Here is a 21,576-nt window from a genome sequence, read left to right on the forward strand (position 1 = left end):
GCTACGCTATTCGGTATAGTGGTGGGATCAGCTTAGAGTTGGGTGAGACCAAAATGGAAGGGAATTCCCGTACTTTTATGAGAGGTTCACTACTGATGAGGTGGCTGGAATGTCCATACCTAAGTTCTTCATGGAAACTTGAGATACTTAGAGCGGAAATGAAATCTGCGTTTCGATGGAGTTCTTTCTTGTAGGGAGAGGAACTTATTATAGCCAATTGAAAACACATTAATTCTATGCAAATGGGTTTGGTTGTCCCAAAGGACCACATGACCCTAGACCTGAAGGTTAAAACTTAAAGGGGGGCATCAAGATGTGCAAGTTTGCTTGGTATTTTACGTCATATGAACCTTTATTTGGAGGACCACATCTTGCTGGCCAACTATCTGTCTCGCCTTTGATCATGCATTTTAGCCATTTATCCTGCAATTTAGTACCCGATACCCTCATGCTTGAAAACTGAAAAATTGTTCTCAAGGTCCAGCATTGCTTTGCTAGTTATTTGACCAATGAAAAGGAAATAAAAAAACAAACTAAAAACGAAATATATACGTAAGCCAGGCTCAATGACGTGGATTGTTTTCGAGCGGAGGTGATGAAGAAGCTAGCCCCTTATTGACGGAGTATGTTGAGCTATGAATTGGATTTCCAAAGTGCATTGGGAGGGTTTGTGTGTACCGAATGCACCCTCCCAATGGCAATGCACGGACTTGCTTCACATAGCTTGTTTTAGGCCTAGTGGGTTAAGATTAAGGCTGTGGATTGATGCAAGTGCCCAAAACCTTATTTTGTGACGATAACTTGGGTAGGAATTTTCAATCCAAACTAATGAAAAATTCCAAAAGGTACAGCCCACTCTTGCCACCAGGTTGGGTTTCGACAAAAGCATAGGAATCTACATACAACTAGACCTATAAACATATAGTTTTATTGGGTCAGGGTCGACTTTAAACGGACTTGTTAAGCTAGTGGGTCATTCAAAATTTAAGTTAATGGATCACCCAAATCCAACCCATTCATAGCGTGAGCAATTTTTTTTTATTTTGTATTTCAATACAGATTACACATATTTTAATCACATGTAGAATAAATTTTGATTGTGGCATGTGCATTGGAGGCACATAAAAGTAAGGAAACTGGGGCTTACATCATCCAAGCTAAAGCGATGTCCTCCACCGAGCTATTGTCTTTCACCCTCTATTTTAGAATCCCACATTGGTGGGGGTAAAGAAAAGTAATGACTTTAAATAGGATTACCTCACTCTAACTAATACCGAGGTCTTTTTAAGTAAAACCCTACACCTGACGAATTGGGTAGGTGGTAAAGTTGGGGATAGTATTGGTGCCGTTAGAGTGGGGCAATCATATTTAAACCCATGATTTTCTTTTTCACCCATCGATGTGGGATTCCAACACTCCCCCTCACATGTAACCCTATTTAGAGGTTCACACTTGGAGATCCACATATTGGCAATTGAAACTCAAAGGTCGGCTCTATGTTAAGAGTCCAGACTTGTTTTCAATGGAACTCAGAGGCCGGCTCTTTGTTAAGAGTCTTGGCTTGTTTCCTTCTTGATGACAAGCACATTGGCTTGCACTGGCCCGAACCTTGGCTCTTATACCATGTTAGATTTTTGGATCGGTAGGCCTATAGGGCCCCACTCTAATGACAGCGATACTGTCCCCAACTTTATCACCTACCCAATCTGTCAGGTATGGGGTTTTACCACAAAAGGCCTCGGTATTAGTTAGAGTGGGGTAATCATATTTAAACTCATGGTTTTCTTTTCCACCCCCTAATGTGGGATTCCAACATTCCCCCTCACGTGTAAATTTATTGGTTCACACATGGAGATCCACACATCGACAATTGAAACTCAGAGGTTGGCTCTATGTTAAGAGTCCAGACTTGCTTTCAATGGAACTCAGAAAAAATGAAGTTTAAAGAAGTTGTTGACAGTAAATCCCACGAAGGGTAATCCCATGTTAGAGTAGGTAAATCCTACGAAGGTAATCCTACATAGATGTTGATTTTCTGTTGTTGAAATTTGTGAAGGCTGATGCCATTGTTAAGAGGTTAGGCTACTTCTTATATTGCCAATTGGTTTTATGGTGGAACCTCAACTTTCTTCATGGTATGGAGTCAACCTCTGAGTTTCAATTGCTGATGTGCGGATCTCCACGTTTGAACCGCTACATAGGGTAACACGTGAGGGGGAGTGTTAGAATCCCACATCGGTAGGGGTAAAAGAAAAACAATGACTTTAAATAGGACTACCCCACTCTAACTAATACTGAGGCCTTTTGTGATAAAACCCCACACCTGATAGATTGGGCAGATGGTAAAGTTGGGGACAATATCGTTGTTGTTAAAGGGGGCAATCATAGTTAAACCCATGGTTTTCTTTTTCACCTACCGATGTGGGATTCCAACACTCTCGACATCAGTGATAGAGTGACTGTAGTTTGCGGCGTTCAGAAGAGGACGAGAGGAGTGATAGTGTGACTGCGTGAGTTTGAGATTTGTATGCAATCGAGTCGAAGGAGAAGAGTGCGGCCTGATTAGGTTTTTCTTTTTTGAAATTACATAACTATCCTCAATTAACTGGTGCTAACAAAGGTTAATGGTATGTGGATGGAACCAAAATGACCCTTGAAATAATGGATGATTAACGGGTCCATTCGTTAAAGACTCGACCACTCATCCAAACGCTAATTTTTAATGAATGAGTTGGATCGGATTAAAAGATTGGACCTAAAATGTCACCCTTATATACAACAATACTAGTATGGCAATCGGATACTACGAGTTACGAATACATATTTGAACACTTTAAATTCATGAGATAAATGCTTTTTTGTGAGCATTTATCTCATTAGTTTTGAGAGTTTAGTCCAATAGGACTTGAAGGATAAAGAACGACTTATTTATTGAATCAATTTGAACTGAAACACTTCATTAAATTTTGAAGTAAACAATATATAATACGAATAAAACTTAGAATTTGTCATCTTAAGGGAGTGAATTCGATTGAGATAACTTGGATTCAATTCTAATCTTGTTTAACCTTAACCACTAAACAATCCCTAAGATAAGATTAGTTTATTACATAACCAGAATTGGTAATTACAATGCAAGTGAGATTTGGCCCCTTTTTGGATGTAATACTAAATGCTAAAAAAGGTCATGGCAATAGTAAAAGGCGGGAGCTGACCATCGTCAAAGCTAAATCTGGCGAACGCACTAGAGTTGAGGGTCCGCTTGTCGTTTAGGCATGATGGGACCCACACTTTGACGCCGCCGACGACGACGACGACCACCACCGCCAACATTTGAGGCCTTGGCGTCGTAGACTGCTCTCGTCGCTAATGGCACTCCGCTACCTCTCCTGGGCCTGCACCTTCCGATCCGCCATCTTCCTCTTCCTCCTCGCCGCCGTCGTCACCGCCTGCGTCACCCTCCCCATCGAACAGGCACCCTCTCTCTCTATAATATAATATATCTATCTGTGTGTATACATTCTCAGTGTGTTGTTTTGCCAATGCTAACGTTTTTTGCTTAATCTGTAATATCTGGATTTTGGGTGGAGCTTAATGCAGGATTTAAGTTGGATTTTTGGTTAAAGTTTGTAAATTTATTTAACTATGAGCTAAACCCATGTTTGATTTGCTTATTAATCCAGTTTTTGAAGGACTTCTTGATATGGGTTAAGCAGGATCTTGGCCCCTGGGGTCCACTTGTGCTGTAAGTTTCATCTCACTTAGCCTTAAGTATCTTTTTTTGCATTCATTCATCAATGATGTATATGTATATGTGTATGTAAGAGCATATTCAAGTAGTACATTCCTCCATCTGATTTCACTATATCATCTGTCTCATATTTTGTTTGGGAAATTGCAGGGCTGTTGCATACATTCCTCTCACAGTCCTTTCTGTTCCAGCTTCTGTGCTTACAGTAAGCCAAAGTTTCCGATTTCCGGTTGCTTTAATTGTCATCTAAAACTAGCTTCAAACTTGTAATTATTGGTGAAGATCTGTAGCTTGTCCAAATTTTGACTATTAATGCGTTATCTAGTGCACGTTTATAGTGGGTCTAACTGTAGGACTTATCTTAGTCTTGACATTTTGGTGTTAATTAACCCCTTTTGTTGAAAAATGAGGGATCCCTTTTGTGATTGACTTGTTTTTCTGTTGCCAGCTTGGTGGAGGTTATCTTTTTGGATTGCCCATTGGATTCGTTGCCGACTCTGTTGGTGCAACATTAGGTGCCACAGCGTCATTTTTTCTTGGAAGAACAGTGAGTCTCTGAAGACATTGATTTTCTCGGTTCTTCTGTATGTGTGCTTGGATGTGTATGCTTTTGTCATTGTAAGCTAAACAGTGGATTTGACCAATGATGTTGATAGTATATTGTCATTAACAGCTTTGTACACTTACGCTTATCTTAACTTTTTATCTTCGTGCAGATTGGAAGATCTTATGTCACTTCCAAACTCAAGAATTATCCAAAGTTTCAAGCTGTTTCCATTGCAATTCACAGATCGGGTTTTAAGGCATATAATTTCTGAACCTTTTGTTTTTGGACATAGTATGCCAGGATGTGATATATTGTGTGGTTGGAAAGAAGATAAATTCTTGCAGTCACAGTGACCAATACCATCAACATATTCATAGACATATTGTTACTATTTCTGATAAGTAAAATAATATTTTAGAATCCAGCAGGGCCATATCCGTAGCACGGAATAATTAACCGAGGGTGATGAAACCGTACACATATGATCATGTGAGAGTTCATGTGAACTTAGAAACCCCTGCATATATAGAGTAGTTTTTCAAGGAGAAAATTCCCCCCTTGCAATTTTGAGACCTAAGTAGTGTTAACTTCCTTAGGACAAAGTTTAAAGTGATGTGAGCCAATGTGGTGTAAGCGGGTTTTGCTCTGGCTTACATTTTTATTGCAGTGGTAGTAAATTAAAATTCTATTGGTCGATGCATCTGTTACCTTATATATAAACAGTTATAAAAATTTGATTTGAGCTTCTATTCTTGCTTCTGTGGTTTTCATTCTTCTCCACGAAATTCCTGATCTTTCGTTTCCTACTTTTGGTGTTTGCCCAACAGATAGTTCTGCTACTTCGGCTTGCTCCTTTGCTTCCATTTAACGTGCTGAACTACCTCCTCTCGGTGACTCCTGTTAACGTAGGGGACTATGTACTGGCATCTTGGTTGGGGATGATGGTATTCACTTTCTTTATTTACATTCTGATTTAGCCATAAAGATCATTTTTTATCGGAGCTCATAATTTGCTGATCTATCTAAATTTTAAATCCGAAAAGTTCAGCGCCTATGTCTCATTGGTGTTAGAAACACAATTCTATCAGAGAGTACCTATAAGTAACCCTTTCATTCTAGTGATGAAATCTGGTCTGCCCTTATATTTCAGCCCATCACATTTGCACTGGTGTATGTTGGTACAACACTTAAGGATCTTTCAGACGTTACAGACGGGTGGAATGGGGTTTCAACCACTCACTGGGTAAGTGCTGCATGACCGTTAGAGCTTTAAAATTTTAACAGGAGTGCAACAGACTCAAGGTTTCTCATCTGTATGGAATGCTACGTGACTACTGCATCCCTTCCTTCTTCAATTGATATCAATATCGGCTTGTGGTTGCAGGTGTTTATAGCGCTAGGTTTTGGAATATCCGGTGAGTTTTTTTCTTTATCTTGAATCGTGATATAGATATTTTTCTTGTGGTTAACATGATATCTCATTCTTTGACCGGTAAATTTTGTCTGAGAATGAGATCATTTCGTTTCCTTTTGAGCATTTGCTAAGTTTCGAGTTCCTTCGTGTTACTTGCACAGTGATTCTAATGGTTTGCATTACTAAAGTTGCAAAGGCTTCTTTGGACAAAGCAGTGGCTGAAAATGCTGAAATAGAAGGCATCTTGTCACCTTCAATGCTATCCATCGGAGCAGATTCGTCCTTGGATCTTCGGAAGCCTCTCATAGTCCGGATAGACTCAGACCGGTTAAGATAGTATCACGAAAAGAAACTGCAAATTCAATGTAAATGTTTTTCGTCATTTACGTATAGATGTGATATTTTTGCTTAGGATTGAAGTGTAAACGTGCAAAGGAGAAGAAGTTTTTCTTCTCTAGCATTCGTGTACAGCACTTCCAATGTACAGCACCCGAAATGATTTGTTTTCAAATCAATCGCGTTCTTTCGCATTCATCATATCTTCCGTGACGAGAAATCCCCAAAAGTGAATTTGTTAGAAGATTTACTAGTTGCTACACAGAAAGAACAAGATTCTCCAAGCTTGCCAAACTCGTCGCAATTTGCAAGTGTTCACATCGAGAATCTTGTGCGGCAAGTCACAATTCATATTTTGATGAAATCTCATGAAATTCAACAAAAGAGCAACATTAAACATGATATTTATGTAGTGTGCAAAGTATCTAACTCAAGCTGAATCTTCGGAGTATTCCATTGGCAGCAGCACAAGACCTTTCTTCTCCAACAGCTCGCTTGCTGCCAGTACATCTACCTCCAGTAATTTTCCGATCATTTCTTCGAGAGGTTCATTCAGCATCTGCTGGTGGCAAAAGTAGTGACCATATCCCTGAGAAACATAAAAAGATCCATCATATAAATCTCCCTTGCATAATGTGAAGGACGATGATTTTGCCTAACTCAGAGCGTAGAATAGATGAATTTACCTCGTGGAAAATGATAGGTTCAGCAATCGGTTCACCTCCCAATCTGCTTCTACTTAAATCCTGCAAAGATGAGTAATATAAATATCATTATTTGTAAAAAGAAGAAAAAAAACTGCCATAGAATCATGGCTTGTTCCTGTAAGAACAATGACAATCCGAATACAATCTGCTGATGACGCCACACTGCAGTTTGTATTTTTGAGAAGGTGCTCATTCATGTAAAAATCATGCAAACCTGTAGAGTTGCAGTGTAAAGAGACAGATTTACCTTTATCTGAAGCTTCAAAAACTTGATTTGGTCAATTACATCATCCAGTACACATACTTGACGACCCTACACATTCAAAAGTAATCAGTCATATAGATGGACATCTCAACGCATTCTACGCAAAAAATAGGTTTGCCTAATAGTAGCATTGAATCCGAGGCCATATATAAGACATGATTAAATTTGTAATCCTACTCTGTAAAGCCTACATTTGATCTTTATGATAAGCATGATATGTCGGTGAATGTATTACATTTACATGTGAAACTCTAATTATGTTTATATGGACATCTAGTACATGAGCACCTGCATACTTTCTTTTCTTCACATACATACCTCTGCAGGTTCTGGAAGCAGTTCTTGCAATGCACTGAGCCTTTCACCGATTCGCATCCTGCGATTCTGAATAAATAAGAAACCAGTTAAAGAAACTAATGTATCTCCAACACAATGTTTAACAAAATCCATTTACATTAATTTACAAACATTATGACTTGAGGTGAACAGAACAGGTAATGGTGATGTCTGCTATCTGAATGGAAAATCACACGATTGTTAGACAGTTCAGTTTATCTACTCAAAGCACTAGGCTTACATATTCAGATGAAAAAGTTCTCTGCTTCGAAACACTGTGATGTGGCTGGGAAGGATAACCAGGTGTGTCAATTGTTGCTCTTGGATCAACTTGAGAAACACTATCATAGCTATCCCAATTTGGATTATCTGTCCTTGAAGTATGATACTGCAGAAAGTACATTGCACAGCATTATCATGATAAAGTTCTCAAAAGAGAGAGAAAAAAAAACCGCTATCATTGAACTGATTGCTCGAGGCAAGCGCAGCTGAATGTGATATCAAAGAAAGCTATTACAATTCACTTAACCTGCACAGGAAGCTGATGTTGAGTATTCACTAGTTCTTCATTATGTAGGCTCAGAAGTTTCATCTGTCAAAAAAAATTCAATTATAAGAACCAAAACGAGGAATTGGGTGAGAAAAACCAATTATAGAGTCAACCAGACAGGGAAGTTCCAACCATAAGCTTTATCCTTCGAAGAAAGAAAGGAAGAGCTTCAAACCAAAGAAATTTTCGATTTCTCATCTTAATTTCAACGGATAAATGTAACGTTGCATTTCCAAGACTATTACCTTTGAAGAGTCCATGTCCCTAGAGAAATCAGTTGATTTAGAACCACAAGCATTGCCCAGACCACTGTACAACCCATCTCGTTGGAATTCAGAGACCCTGCCAACATCATGTATGCTAGCAACAGATGAAGGAATGCTTTCCCACATATCTTCACAAGGAGACCTTGGGACAAATGCTGAACTCTCAGCTAGACACTCAACGTAATTGTGGGATGGCTTTTCGGGTTGAATCCACCAAGGTAAAGAAAGAACATCAGTTTGGTCTGCAGTCCTTCCAGCCTCCATCATAATCTGTTGGTTCAGATCGTATCCCAGTGCCTCGGAGACATCATCCACAGCATTCCCACGGAAACCCAATGACAGCATTTGTATGGGGTTGGTGAGGCTACTCTGCCCTTCCATATCAACCCGATGCAAAGGATCTTCGATCTTAACTAACCACGAGCGAAGAAACGGCATAACTACCAATACCAACCCAAATCATATGTTCATGAAAATTTCAAGCTCTGTATGCTGTAAGTTATTTAAACCAAACAAATTAACAAGAAAGGTGAAATGAGGTAAAGCTGTGGATTTCTACTACCACTAGAACAATGTCAATAAACCCAGTTGGAAATTTGGAAGCTAGTAAGCAAATCCAAACAATATAGTGGCAAAAAAATCCTAATTAAGATGTAACTAAGAACCCATTTTTCATGCTAACCCAAAAATTAACTTGCTAATCAATTACGAACCCACAAAAAATCTTCAACCAGAGATCACAAACAAGCATAACCATTCAACAAAAACTGCTACTACGAAAAACTGGTAATTACCGAAACAATGAAAAATTAAGAAAGATGTAAGAATTAATGGCAGAATCGTGGTGGGAAAATGGGAAGAAGTGAAATGGGTTGGCTTATGATTTAATTATGTTACCTTCTTGTGACGAGCGGAAGCACGAGAGCGGCTTGCGGTTCCGGCGGAGAGGGGGGAGGGGGAGCTTTGGAGTTTAGGGATTTTCAGCGGAGAGAAGAAGAGATGGCAGCGAGGTGATGGCGCGCTTTTGCCTCCATTGTGTTTGGCGTGGGCAGCAGAGCGGTACGTACAAACAGAGAGATGAAATTAAGCTTTGTCAGAGGAGTGCAGGCCAGATGAGGCCTTTAGCGCGGATTTATTTAAAGGAAAACTAATAAAAAAAAGTTTAAAAATTTTGAGTTTTAACGATAAAGATAAAATAAATGATAAAGTGAATAATATTATGATTGACTTTTTAGTGTAAAAATGTGATTTTTCGTTAAAGTAAACAGTAACGAGAGCTTTTCGTTAAAATTCTCTTTATTTAAAAGTGCTACTAGGTTGTTAAAATAGTTGGAAAAGTGATTCTGGGTTGTAAAAGCACTTGGATTTTTATTAAAAAGTTGGGCGTGTTTCTAGGAGCAACTCCACTTCTAAAAAATAAGCTGGCCTAAAGTCCATTTAATCCACTTAAATGAATGATAATTGACTCCAATTAACAGTAATTAACTAAGTGCATCTCCATCCCTAAAAAATGAGCTGGGCAAGAGTCTAGTCAATTCGTATTAAAATATTATTAAATTTTTATAAAATAATAAAAAAATAATTTTAATTTTAATTTCAAATATAATTTTTAACCAATCTTGTCATGTCATGTGTCATTATTTATGTGAAAGATAGTTAGGTACTTATATATAAAACAAAAAAATCTTTTAATTTTGTTTTTGTATTTTTGAATAATTTTTTATTAAGTTAATTAATTTGGACCGTTGGATTTCAAAAAAATGAAATCCAACAGCCCAAAAGTGGACACGTGGCCCACAGTAAGATTCTGACTTTTTTTTTGTTAATGTTGGAAAGCGTGCGTGTATCCCACGTGCCACCGGCAAAAAAAAAGAAATTCACATGGCTGACATCAGTTTGGCGTCATGTAGGTCGATCTCTTGCTTAGTCCATAGTGTGTTGGGCTCAAAGTTGGCTTCCACTTTGGGTCAAAAAGCATCTCCAAACGATCCCCAACTTAGGTTAACTTCTCTAAGTTTAATGTGATAATGTGACATTTCAATAAAATGATTTTCCTGAACTGGACTGGTATTGCTAATTTTTTGATTTTGTAACCGATGTATGAAGTAGAATATGCATTTTTAATCAAGCTTGAAAATTTGATTGCTCTTTTGCAGGTTGAGCTTTGTGGTCATGCAACATTAGCAGCTGCATACACTCTTTCAACTCTGGCTTGATAAAGTCCGACATTGTTGAGTTTGCAACATTTGCAGAGTAACATTCTCTGAATGTTTCTGATTGAAATTCTTAGCTTCTCTTCTTGTTCTTCTTGCCTGAGAGTTCTCCATTTCATTCCCAATCGCTAACACTTTTCTGTTGAACTGAATTTTCCTGCCGACCCATCTAATCAATTCAAATCCGGTGATGTTTCGGTGATCTCCAAGGCTTTGGGTGGTGCTTCTATGGTTGAAATAAGGAGGACAACCGTCACAGATGATTTACTTGTAATTAGTCGTACAATCCTTCCACAAACCTACATTTTCAATTACGTATTATGCTTTCGATCGATAGAAGCATATAAAACAACGGACAGCTTTTTATTACATTGGATTGCCTGTGCACTCTAGCATGTACTCCTAAGTGATACTGGTTTCATTTTTGAAGGTTGTGCTTCCATCAGCACAAGCTGTCATAGATTTACAGCCGTAGTTTGAATTTATTAAATTTGAGCAAATTAGTTTGGTGTGCCTTGATTTTTCATTTCAAAATTTGTATCCCGAATTCTTCATATTGGTTGAAAGGTGCTACTGCTGCTCAACTGTCATCTCAGCTGAGCTGCTGAACTCCCTCTCTCTCTCTCTCTCTCTCTCTCTAAAATGTGGTTTTCTGTTCGGCATATTTGATGTCATAATCATATGCTCAATTGTTTAATCACCACAAGGTTATTGATTTTGAGAAATTTTCAATGTGCCGAGAACACGGCTACTGTGACAAGTGATCACAAGAGTCCTATTTCGTTGAATTGAATTATCGTCTCCTCCCCCCCCCCCCCCCCAAAACATTTCTGATTCCATATTATGCTTTTGATCATTTTCTATTTTATTGTCTTGTCAATGCAGTCTAGCGTGTACTCTTAAGTGATGCTTGTGTTATTTTCAAAGGTTGTGCTTCCATTATCAAAAGCGGCAGATTTACAGCCGCAGTTTGATGAAACCAGAAATTTCCGGGGTCCAGGGGAGTGATTGCAAGGGGGATTGCTTCTCCAGAGTCCGGATATGATTGCCCTAAACACAGAATTAATGAAGTAGTAAGCAGCCTCCTTTCATTCTATGAGCAAGTTTCTTTCAAGTTCATGATATTGGGAACTAAGAATTGGTTTCAAAAGTATTTCACCAAAAGTATTTTCAATCATTTTAAAAGCACTTTCAAACGAGCCCATAATTGGTATAAATCTGAATGCTGCTACTTCTTGGGATCCCCTTTTTGGGAGCTCACATTGTGCCTTAGCGTCATACTGGTGCAAAAAACTCCGAAAATTCGAGTTGGATACATGGTACTCTATCTCTCTGTTCTTTTCATGATCTTCCTACCTTATATCTTGATACATTATTGTTTACTTTCAGGCATCGCGTCGAGGGGGAGTAGTACGCATGCATCTAGATGAGCAGAATCAAAGATGCGAGGGAAAGCTGTTACTGTCATGGAAGGAACTGTTTTAGCTTGAAATTGGAGTGAATTTCATTGTGCTAAATATAAATATTTGAATAAATTACTCAATTAGCGTGGAACAGAAACATTATCTTTGAATAAATTAATTAGGTGGTCCTAAGCGGGGGTCAGCGGAATTTGTAAAACAGTGAATACCAATGATGATGGTGGTAGACGACTAGACGTGCATGGCCTACAAAATTTTTCACAAGTTGCATGTGTTTTACACGTTTTTTTTTTTTTTTTTTTTTCCGAATCTTGATTGCTTTTCCTTTAATAATAGAAAGCGGGAGAAACAATGACTTGGCAAAAGTGATGCGACAATGATAGGGTGGGATACGTTGGATTATTTACATGCAAATCATAATACAATATGTACGCAAAAATAACGCATTACAATCACATGTTCACAACAAAAGTTATCTGCACAACGTGAGACGGTAATTTGTAGCGAAAGTCGAAAAACATACTCGACCAAGAAGACATAAGATATGTTTCTTGACAAGTTGTCGGCAGGTGGGATCTTGTCGAGTCACTCTCTTACTTAAACTCTTTCTGGAGTGCTGCATAATCATTTCAATCTTCCTTCCAATGGCGAAGAAACCAGCCAAGTATTATGTGGTACGCTTTCGTTATCTCTTTTATGTTTGTGACTTCCCTGCATGGCGGTATCCCCACTCAATCACGCACTGCAATGTGGACGTGATTGACTTGGGGTATCGCGGAAGTATCTCTTGCATGTAAGGCGTGCAAGTAGTGTATGAGCTGACTGGTGAAATGGCTGTGTAGGTGGACGCGTTCACGGACTCGGCTTTCAAGGGGAACCCAGCAGCGGTTTGCTTGCTGGAGGAAGATAGAGACGACCAGTGGCTGCAAGCTGTGGCCTTCGAGTTCAATCTCTCCCAGACTTGTTACTTGACTCGAATCGATGACTCTCACTCAGCTCCTCGGTTCGGTCTCAGATGGTTCTCGCCTACTAATGAGGTCTGATCATCTCAATCACCTCTGTTTAGTGTTTCCTTTCATATGATCAAATAATTGATCTTTATAGTTCCTCTGGTTTCAAGTTCGTAATTTGGGTTCATAGTAGCAAAGTTTGAAATATAAAACCCACGCCAAAATTCGGAGTGTCAAGATCTTCAGCAGCCAAGAATTCAGTTAAAATGGTTCTTTTTAGGATTTCATGTGCGTAACTTTACTTAAAAAACAAACTTTATTTCCACTCGGGTATCTAAATCAGATTCCCTTTTCACAGGTTGAGCTTTGCGGTCATGGAACATTAGCTTCTTCACACACTCTCTTTAAGTCCGGTTTGATAAGTTCCGACATTATTGAGTTTTCGACTCTGTCCGGAATTTTAACAGCTAAGAAGGTTCCAGATGTTAAGACAGCCAATGGTGAAGCACAGGAGTCGTCCTATTTCATTGAACTGAACTTTCCTGCCGCCCCGTCTAATGAATTCAACTCTGATGAGGTTTCGGTTATCTCCAAGGCCTTGAACAGTGCTTGTATTATTGATATGAGGAGGGCAACTGTCACAGATGATCTACTTGTAAGTCATGCAATCCCTTTAGGAACCTTCATTTTTGGTTCCATATATCATTTCAATCGATATAAGCCTATAACTTTTCCTTTCTGATGGTTCTGTTTCATTCTTGTTTCATTTTCCGCAAGGTTGTGCTTCCATCAGCAAAAGCGGTTGCAGATTTACAGCCACAGCCTGATGCAATAAAAAAATGTCCGGGGTCTAGGGGAGTGCTTGCAACAGCGATTGCTCCTCCAGAGTCCGGTTATGATTTTTACAGTAGATTCTTTGCCCCTAAACACGGTGTTAATGAGGTATGCTGCTTGCTCACTTATCAGTTTTCGGTTTTGTGAACTCAAGAACTACAGTTGATAAAAATCTGAATGCTGCTTCTTGTTTATGTCAGGATCCTGTTTGCGGGAGCGCACATTGTGTCTTAGCATCATACTGGTGCAAAAAACTCGGAAAATCTGATGTTGTTGGATACGTGGTAATCCCTATCCCTCTCTTTCCCTATCTTCGTTCTGATCATAAGCTTACAAGCCCGTATGTTGATACATTATTGCTTATTTTTAGGCATCGCGTCGAGGAGGAGTAGTAAGCATTCATCTAGACGAGCAGAATCAAAGGGTGCTGCTGCGAGGGAAAGCGGTTACTGTCATGGAAGGAACTGTTTTAGTTTGAAGTTAGAGTTAGTTTCATTGTGCAAGTACAAATATTTGAACTAAATGACTCGGTTTGTGAGAAAAATAAAACCATTGTATTTCGAATAGATTTCAAATTCGATCTGTTGTGTTTGGTAATCCTGCATGTTTCTTTAAAAAATCTGTGTTCTGATTTAAGATAAGTTGGTGAGACTTTGGACTTGGTTCCAAACGAACAAAATCAAGCAAGCTGTATGTGAAACTTTCTATTTCAAGGTGTAGTTCCTTCAATTTTTCGATGTGTTTGAATCACAGTCACGTGGTGTTACTACTCCGCTCAAATAAAAACATGCGGATTTGTTTTTTTTATTAATATACCTTAGAATTGAGACAAATTAACCTTGCCGTCCATCCTTATTATAATATATATAATAATACATCATGTGGCATGTGTGACTTATCAACCATGTCATCAAATGTATAATTTGGATGAACTAAACTCGTATTATTGTATTTCAAAGCAAACAATCTTCGGATATGAGCAGTTGGTCTGAGTTGGAGGATGTCCCATGTTCGAGAGTCACATGGATACATAACGCTATATATTTGTAAGAAGTTTGGTACTAAATAGTGAATGAGTTAATCGTCATTTGCAAAAGTATTTTTGTAAATATCGTGAATATAATTTAACTAAATTTAGCCATTTACTTGGACTTCTAAGTTACTATTAATATGGAAATGTTTTGGTCCAATTCGTGGGATTCAAATCCCTCCATCTTCGCATGCGTCTGATATTCTATTGGATGGGAAACTTACACTTTTCGGGTGCAAAACTCTCATTCTTTTAAATTATTATAATCGTTTCAAATCCCTCTTCCCTTAGTAATAATTTTTTTTTTTTTTAATCCCTCCCTCTTCATGCAGAGATATCTTATGCACATAAATCCTTGAGATTCTACAAGATACATGTCCTCGTACTCTCTTTTAATATTCACTTTCACAAAATATTTTCTGCATGCTAGAAAATCATTAATTCATTCAATCAAGAAAATTAAAAATAATTTAAGACAAAGGATCCTCTGTATGTATATAAATACCCTTCTCTCATTTCCTTTGAACTGCAAGAAATCTCAGCCATCTGATCATTCTTGATTCCAGGGATAATACTACAAAGCCACCATCAATGGTCCAGAATCACATTCCTCAGGTACTTACCAATTCCTACCAATTGAAAACTAATTTGTTTGTATACATTTTGCCAATTCGTATGATCCTCCTATCCTCGCAAAAAAGATTGTTTTGTTGTCTTGGTATCCCTTTTTTTTTTTTTTTTTTTTTTTAATATTTTGCAGCATTAATTTATTTAAACTGTATCATTGCAGACTGAGATTACAAAAATAAACATAGAATGTCCCAAATCTCAAAAGAAGCTCAAGAGATTCCTCTCAAATCTTCAGGGTATTTTTTTTTTATTTTGTTATAATTTTTTATTTTTTATGAACTAATTCGGGGTACTAACATATTTCGTGTTTTATTTATCTTTTTTATGATCATATTTTTCACTAGGAAACTATTCTGTTAAGTTCGATAAAAAATCTGGAAGATTAACTGTTGAATCCACGGTAGACAAGAACATGAACGAGGCAGTAGGGCATGCTAGGTTTTCTGCAGGGCTCACGTGTGAGGATAATACTCTACCGCCACCCGACAGCAGTTTCTTGCAACCCAAGGCAACCGGTAGCCACATGTCGGACGGAGCACAAGATCAAGGGCTTGAGATCATAAGATGGGCTCAAATGGGGGAGCTCCAAAAACTTCCCAACATCCAAAGGCTACAGAAGTTGGAGCTTACTCAATCCGGAAGCAATCAAAGAATTAAGCTCACATTCTTCGACGAAAAGCCTGAACCTCAACCTCAGCCTCAGCCTCAACCTCAACCACAACCCCAACCCCAAGCTCATGCTGGGGTTAATGTCATTAATGTCAAGGAAGACGAGCAAAATGAGCCCCATGGCGGAGGAAGCGGCGCCAATAGCAGGCCCGCGAACAAAGTTTGCGGAGATCATGAAGGTGGCGAAGGAAGAAGCTGCACAAGTTCTGATGGTGGTAGCCCCCACAACTTATTTGAGTTTCAGTACGTTCATACTCCTCCTGAGGCAGCAGGCAATAATAATAATATTAATAATAATCATGTGTCGCATGGTACTTATTTGCCTCCTACGTACCCTGACCGCATGACAGTCCGACACGCTGCGGTCCGGTGTGAGGAGGCCATTGCAAGCAGATGCACCATCTTGTGATGGATCCCGGCCAACAATCTCTTTCCATTGCCAAATGCCATATGACTGTTCATTGACTTGTGTCTATGCTTATCCGATTATTTAACAGCGAAATAAAGACTATCTAGATAGGTAGCTAGAGGTGTAATTTTTGTGATTTTTTCAGTCTCTTATTTATTTTTAAGATTTCACAAATATTCACTAAAATCAATCTATGTGTTATTATATTATTAAATGTTGTTACTTTACTTGCTAATTACGACATGAAACATGAACGCGACACAAATCTTACATGAACATAATTGGGTAAACATGAATGTGACTCACTGCTACCCCTTCCAATAAAAAAGCTCCTTTTATTGTGGCATTTAACTTGCTTTAAGTTAGTGAGTAGGTATATTATTTGGCATTAACTGTATACATTTGCTAAATTATAAAATACTTTTTAACAAACAAAAAGGAAGAGCTTAAACTTTCGAATCATGGCAGATTATGTTTTATCGTAATTGCAATAAACTGTCATGATTTTTAACAAAAAAAACATGCAACAAAGTGCATAATCATTATTGTTTACTGTAATTGTGATAAAGAGCATTCTGCCATAATTAGAAAGTTTGAGCATCTTACCCTTCTTTTGTTAGAAAGCATCTAATAATTTAGCAAATGGATACAGTTAATGCCAAATATACCTACTCACTAACATAAAGCAAGTTAAATGCCACAATAAAAGGAGTTTTTTTTTATTGGGAGGGGCAGCAATGAGTCACATTCATGTTTACCCAATTATTTTCATGTTAGATTTGTGTCGCATTCATGTTTCATGCCGTATTTATGTCAATCTACACGTTTCTTAGCAAGTAAAGGCTTGAGAATAATAAAGGTACTCATGCATTAAACAACATTTCTAAAAACACCATCTCCATTTATGTGGAAGATTTGTGCTCGGAATATGAAGTGGTATGCATATGTTAATATACAAGTGAATGAATGTACTTTTTTTTTTTTAAGTATCTCTCCACTTGTATGAAACATAAAGCATATGTGTTTATATTCCCGACACATTGAAAAATCTCTCTATACATGGGGTGCTCTATTCTTAGTTACATATTAAGCCACCGAGTGACTTGAGGAACTCGAGCAATCTCCAAAACATTTTCTTTTTATGTTTAGTCACCATATATGGGGTGTGCTATCCACACACTCATTTACTTTTCACACACCTCTTCTTAATTTCTGTCTTTTGATCTTTTTTAATTCAGTCGATCTGACGTTTACAAATTAAGAGAGTGTATAAGAAATAAAAAGGGGTGTGTGAATAGCACACCCCTTTCCATATATATATTTAGTTTGTATCCATTTCCAGTTGATAATTTGGTTTTCTCAATCCCACGTTGTACTCGCTTTGCCTTGCATATAGGTAATTGCATTACGTGGTTTGAAGAGTATCATGATTTAGATCTAATGATTTACTCGAGAATTGTAATACTTAAGTTTAAGTTATTTTTAGAAGGAAATATTTTTTAGGGTGACCGCGAGCGTTTTATCAGTGGTTTTGGTTCATTTACTCGCTTTGAGATGAGAAAAATGACCTAGCATTGTAAGCAACTGAACCGTAAAGTAGTTTAGCTCGCTTAAATTTTCCCTATGGAAGTTAGGTCATTGGTTTTTCGATTTGTATTAGATTGTTGGTTTTTTTAACAACTTAATACATATAGCTATCGCTCTTTTCTCACCAAAAAAACAAAATTGGAGTCAATAAGTAAAGTTTCATGATCCACAACAAATATTTAGCATAGTTAAAACCCGAATATATATCTCAAAAAGACAATTATCACTAATTGGAACAGTTAATTCATTCTTCTACATGGTCTTTATGTCTCTTCCTTCTACTTAGCTATGGAATTAATAAGCTCACTGCTAGAAAGTAATTAAGTGGTAGCTGCTCTCTCTTCATGATGTCAAGGGAACTCGACGTCTTGCTGCAGCGACATGAAGCCTACAAAATATATATATTGACGAACAGAAAATTACACCACTATAAAATTAGCTTAATGTGTCGGTGAGTGGTGGCGGTTTAATACAATATATTGTTAGATAAGATATTTCCAACATGTGATTTAGGTATCGTCGGATAACAATGCAGTACACTGTCAATGAATGCCAGATATAACTGACACTAACTTATTATTATATCCAACAAGAAAAGTGCAATGGCCAAATTCCCGCCTTTAATATTTTTAACCAATCGTGGCAGATATAAGGTGAATAATGTCCAACGTCCAATTTTTTTAAGAACGCCAAGAATGGCTTGTTATGTAGCAGTGTTAGTTAATGATGTCCAATGTTCACAAAAAAAAAAAAAAAAAAAAAAAAAAAAAAAAAACATATTTAAACGAACAAAATAAGATAAAAATTAATGTTAATTAGACATGCAAAACTTTCTCTAATACATTTGATTCCACATTAACTATATTAATGCGGTAGTTATATGCTTGTACGTACCAAAATATATTTCTAAAAAATGTTGGACATCTGAGCAGATTGCAAGGGCTGTGGCCAGACTGAAAACGACACTGCCTCCTCACGTTTGGGTATCATTGGTTGATGAATGTGAGTCAAATCCTTACCCCATGAGCTAATTAGGGTTTGTGGTGGGTTAATAATACTGCCAACATGGATATTATTATTTTCAGCACACCTCTCAAATCCCATCAAATTAGCAGCAAGGTTGTCCGCTGCCTCAAAATATGAGCTCTGTGCTAAAGAGTCCATCAATGGAGGATTATAATTATCAAGCTGATAATCATTATTAATATTGTTAATCTTCTCCCCCATCTCACCAAAATCCCCGTAATCAAAATCATCCCCCAAATTAATATAATTTCCCCATGGATTATAAGCATAAGTATTATTGAAATCGCCACGACCATCACTCCCAACTTCAGAAGAGAATCCGACATTATCAACACTAACAATACGATTTTCGTCGTAATAATTATCTCCGGAAATTGGCAACTTTGGACCGGCTAGGTTCAGAATTTACTGAGAAATTTGGAGTGGTGGCCGTAACATTGTTGAAATCATAAGACTGAATAGCTTGCCCCTCAAGTAATATTGATTGGATCATCTCATCCGCAATTTGTATGCAACTCTTCATAACCCTAGTTATACACCACCACGAATCCCTTTGCAACTCACCCAGCTGCCCTAAATGCTCATCATCCCACATTGCCAAATCCTTCTCGCCACGATCCTCAAAACCCTCAAAACCCTTTTCGCAGCGATCATCAAAACCCTCGAAATCCTTCTTTTTTCCTTTCATCTTACCCTTGTTTTTTCCTTCCACCTTATTTATCTTGCCTCCCAGCATATCCGAAATCCTGACCTCCGTTCCTCTACGCATTGGTGACAAGCTTGCTTTCGCATCAGCTTCTTTGAACTTCATCATGATGGCTCGAGCCTTGCGCTCGTCTTCCGGCCAGACCCCTAAATTACCATCGACATCATAAGAAACAATGCAAACCTTCGCATCGATATCCTCAAGCTCCTCAGCTTTCTTGTGCAGCGTCTGGTGCCTTTTGTGGCATAGCGAACTGATTTCGCACGGCTTTTTGCGCTTCCGGTTCTCTTCCTGTCGCACCATTGACTTCGCCAGCAATCAAACGAGGAGAAAGAAATCGAAAAACGAGGAAACCAGAGTACAGAAAGATTTGAGGAGCTGAATGTTGAAGAGCTTGTTAAAAAAAAACATGGAAGGTTATGGTAAATATATAGATTGATAGAAAAGTAGGGTTCCTAGTGAATTTTTGAAAATATCTCTAAATCTTCCTCATGCGAAAAGTAAAAAATTGATTTTCATTTCCTAATCTCAGTGGGTGTCATTTCACTGACTGAAGCAATTTAAGCTTGTTCTTATGGTTCGCATGTTAATTTGGTTTACGGAAAGAAGGAAATAAGGGAATTAAATATTAATTTTTGAACTCCATTGCTGCAGGGGATGAGTAATTAATTTTATTAATTAATCCAAAGCTGAAGAGGAAAATTTAGGGTTTTGTTGTGGATCGAATAAAATCGGATTCGTTGCACCCGAGTGGCATTCGTTTCTCTCTCTTATTAATTGCGCGCTGTTTTAATTAATTTCCCGTTTTTATTTGTTTTGTTTTACTTGTAAAATTACTTATTACCCTAGAGAATAGTAAATGGTAATTGACATCTGAAAAGAAGACTTGCATTAGATGGTTTCACTACGATCGTGACATTCTTTTTAATAATATATTGATATTGTCAAACTTTTCAATACATAATATTTATTATTGAATAAGGACGCTACGTGATAATACACCAATTTTATGTAAATTGTTCTTTTTTTTTTCTTACCAAACAAGGTACAGATCAAATTCAATTTTCTCTCCCTTGTGAGAGCCTTTCTCTCTGCTTTAGGGTTTCTCTCAGTGTTTGTCTGAGAGTTTCAATTCTGTGCAGATCGGCTGGGGTTTGTTAGCCCATCTCTCCTTCCTATCTTTGTCTCCTTTTTCTTCCTTCGGCAGAGTTTTCCCCTGCTTTCTATTTCGTTTTGCCCTTTACCTCGGCTGGGGTTGGAGACGTGGAATTGTGCAAATCGGGAAATACTGTTGCAGCGGTGGCTGCTGCCGAATTCTCAGATTTCTCGGCTTTCTTTTGGTTTTTCTGTTTGGGGCCCACATTGTTGGTTGGGCTTTGCTTTTGTTTACTTGGCTAGTCCATTTTGCTTGTACATGTACTTTTGTTTTTGGATCCTTGTTAGTACCGTTTGTAAGTTTGGTTTTTTTCTTGTGGTAATATATTTACCTTTTAACCCAAAAAAAAAAAAAAAAAAGTAACAGATCAGATTGGATTTATGGAATCTTACTAACATATCAAATGTCCTAGTTTTGTAATTTAGGGATCCAATCAAATCCGCGTTCATAATGATTGGGTTGGTTTGGACGTTTAGTGGGTACACCGACTAACTCGACCAACCCAATCGAAATAAATTGGGTTGGGTTGAGTTGTAAAGTCTAAAAATTTACTTTCGAGTAAAAATCTGATTGCCTTTTTAATATGTGAGTTAGGTTTGATAGTATTATTAACTAATATTTGTAAGGAAGGTTATGAACTTATCATTTGTAAAAACCTGACCGCCTGTTTATAAGCTAATCTTTTTAAAGAAGGTTATGAACTTATTATTCACATTTACACGTTAAATCTAAAGAAAGTTGAGACTCTATCCTGAAATCAATTAACAATATAG

The 21,576-nt window shown here is 37.8% G+C and overlaps 3 protein-coding genes and 1 pseudogene across 8 annotated transcripts; 3 read left to right on the forward strand and 1 right to left on the reverse strand.

Annotated features, from left to right (window-relative positions):
- The first annotated feature begins 3,215 nt into the window (after positions 1–3,215).
- LOC125477961 (TVP38/TMEM64 family membrane protein slr0305-like) lies at positions 3,216–6,224 on the forward strand. Of its 2 annotated transcripts, none has more exons than XM_048585498.1 (9): positions 3,216–3,474; positions 3,684–3,745; positions 3,902–3,956; positions 4,200–4,298; positions 4,468–4,554; positions 5,126–5,242; positions 5,449–5,541; positions 5,683–5,713; positions 5,874–6,224. In XM_048585498.1, exons 1-9 carry the CDS (start codon positions 3,370–3,372, stop codon positions 6,047–6,049), a joined length of 825 nt encoding a protein of 274 aa, XP_048441455.1. In that variant the 5' UTR covers positions 3,216–3,369; the 3' UTR covers positions 6,050–6,224. The 2 variants fall into 2 exon arrangements, with proteins under 2 accessions (XP_048441455.1, XP_048441456.1); XM_048585499.1 differs by having other exon boundaries at positions 5,901–6,224.
- Positions 6,225–6,258: 34 nt separating this feature from the next.
- On the reverse strand, positions 6,259–9,278 carry LOC125477960. Of its 4 annotated transcripts, none has more exons than XM_048585497.1 (8): positions 9,070–9,278; positions 8,152–8,580; positions 7,886–7,948; positions 7,598–7,744; positions 7,339–7,404; positions 7,003–7,068; positions 6,735–6,794; positions 6,259–6,637 (listed from the first exon to the last, which is right to left on the reverse strand). In XM_048585497.1, exons 2-8 carry the CDS (start codon positions 8,551–8,553, stop codon positions 6,479–6,481), a joined length of 963 nt encoding a protein of 320 aa, XP_048441454.1. In that variant the 5' UTR covers positions 8,554–8,580; positions 9,070–9,278; the 3' UTR covers positions 6,259–6,478. The 4 variants fall into 4 exon arrangements, with proteins under 4 accessions (XP_048441454.1, XP_048441453.1, XP_048441452.1 ...); XM_048585496.1 differs by having other exon boundaries at positions 8,152–8,585; XM_048585495.1 differs by having other exon boundaries at positions 8,152–8,612.
- A 990-nt stretch (positions 9,279–10,268) lies between these two features.
- On the forward strand, positions 10,269–11,875 carry LOC125478115 (annotated as a pseudogene).
- Positions 11,876–12,438: 563 nt separating this feature from the next.
- LOC125477935 (uncharacterized isomerase BH0283-like) lies at positions 12,439–14,099 on the forward strand. 2 transcript variants are annotated; one of them, XM_048585452.1, is made up of 6 exons: positions 12,439–12,480; positions 12,649–12,843; positions 13,115–13,441; positions 13,486–13,698; positions 13,791–13,874; positions 13,961–14,099. In XM_048585452.1, the coding sequence occupies exons 1-6, from the start codon at positions 12,451–12,453 to the stop codon at positions 14,066–14,068; spliced, it is 957 nt and encodes a 318-aa protein (XP_048441409.1). In that variant the 5' UTR covers positions 12,439–12,450; the 3' UTR covers positions 14,069–14,099. The 2 variants fall into 2 exon arrangements, with proteins under 2 accessions (XP_048441409.1, XP_048441410.1); XM_048585453.1 differs by having other exon boundaries at positions 13,115–13,411; positions 13,534–13,698.
- The last annotated feature ends 7,477 nt before the right edge of the window (positions 14,100–21,576 follow it).

This window comes from the organism of the source record quoted next, unplaced genomic scaffold, assembly GCF_019419815.1.
Source record: "Pyrus x bretschneideri cultivar Hongxiangsu unplaced genomic scaffold, Pyrus_bretschneideri_v1 Contig23, whole genome shotgun sequence".
In the NCBI taxonomy this organism is placed as follows: Eukaryota; Viridiplantae; Streptophyta; class Magnoliopsida; order Rosales; family Rosaceae; genus Pyrus; species Pyrus x bretschneideri.

Coding starts and splice junctions, on each gene's coding strand:
- LOC125477961 (XM_048585498.1), top strand. CDS start 3,370: ATGGCACTCCGCTACCTCTCCTGGGCCTGCACCTTCCGATCCGCCATC. Junction 4,299..4,467: donor CATTTTTTCTTGGAAGAACA/GTGAGTCTCTGA, acceptor ATCTTCGTGCAG/ATTGGAAGATCTTATGTCAC. Junction 4,555..5,125: donor TTCACAGATCGGGTTTTAAG/GCATATAATTTC, acceptor TTTGCCCAACAG/ATAGTTCTGCTACTTCGGCT.
- LOC125477960 (XM_048585495.1), bottom strand. CDS start 8,610: ATGCCGTTTCTTCGCTCGTGGTTAGTTAAGATCGAAGATCCTTTGCAT. Junction 7,069..7,338: donor TGCTTCCAGAACCTGCAGAG/GTATGTATGTGA, acceptor TTGAATGTGTAG/GGTCGTCAAGTATGTGTACT. Junction 6,795..7,002: donor TTTTGAAGCTTCAGATAAAG/GTAAATCTGTCT, acceptor TCATCTTTGCAG/GATTTAAGTAGAAGCAGATT.
- LOC125477935 (XM_048585452.1), top strand. CDS start 12,451: ATGGCGAAGAAACCAGCCAAGTATTATGTG. Junction 13,699..13,790: donor CTAAACACGGTGTTAATGAG/GTATGCTGCTTG, acceptor TGTTTATGTCAG/GATCCTGTTTGCGGGAGCGC. Junction 13,875..13,960: donor CTGATGTTGTTGGATACGTG/GTAATCCCTATC, acceptor GCTTATTTTTAG/GCATCGCGTCGAGGAGGAGT.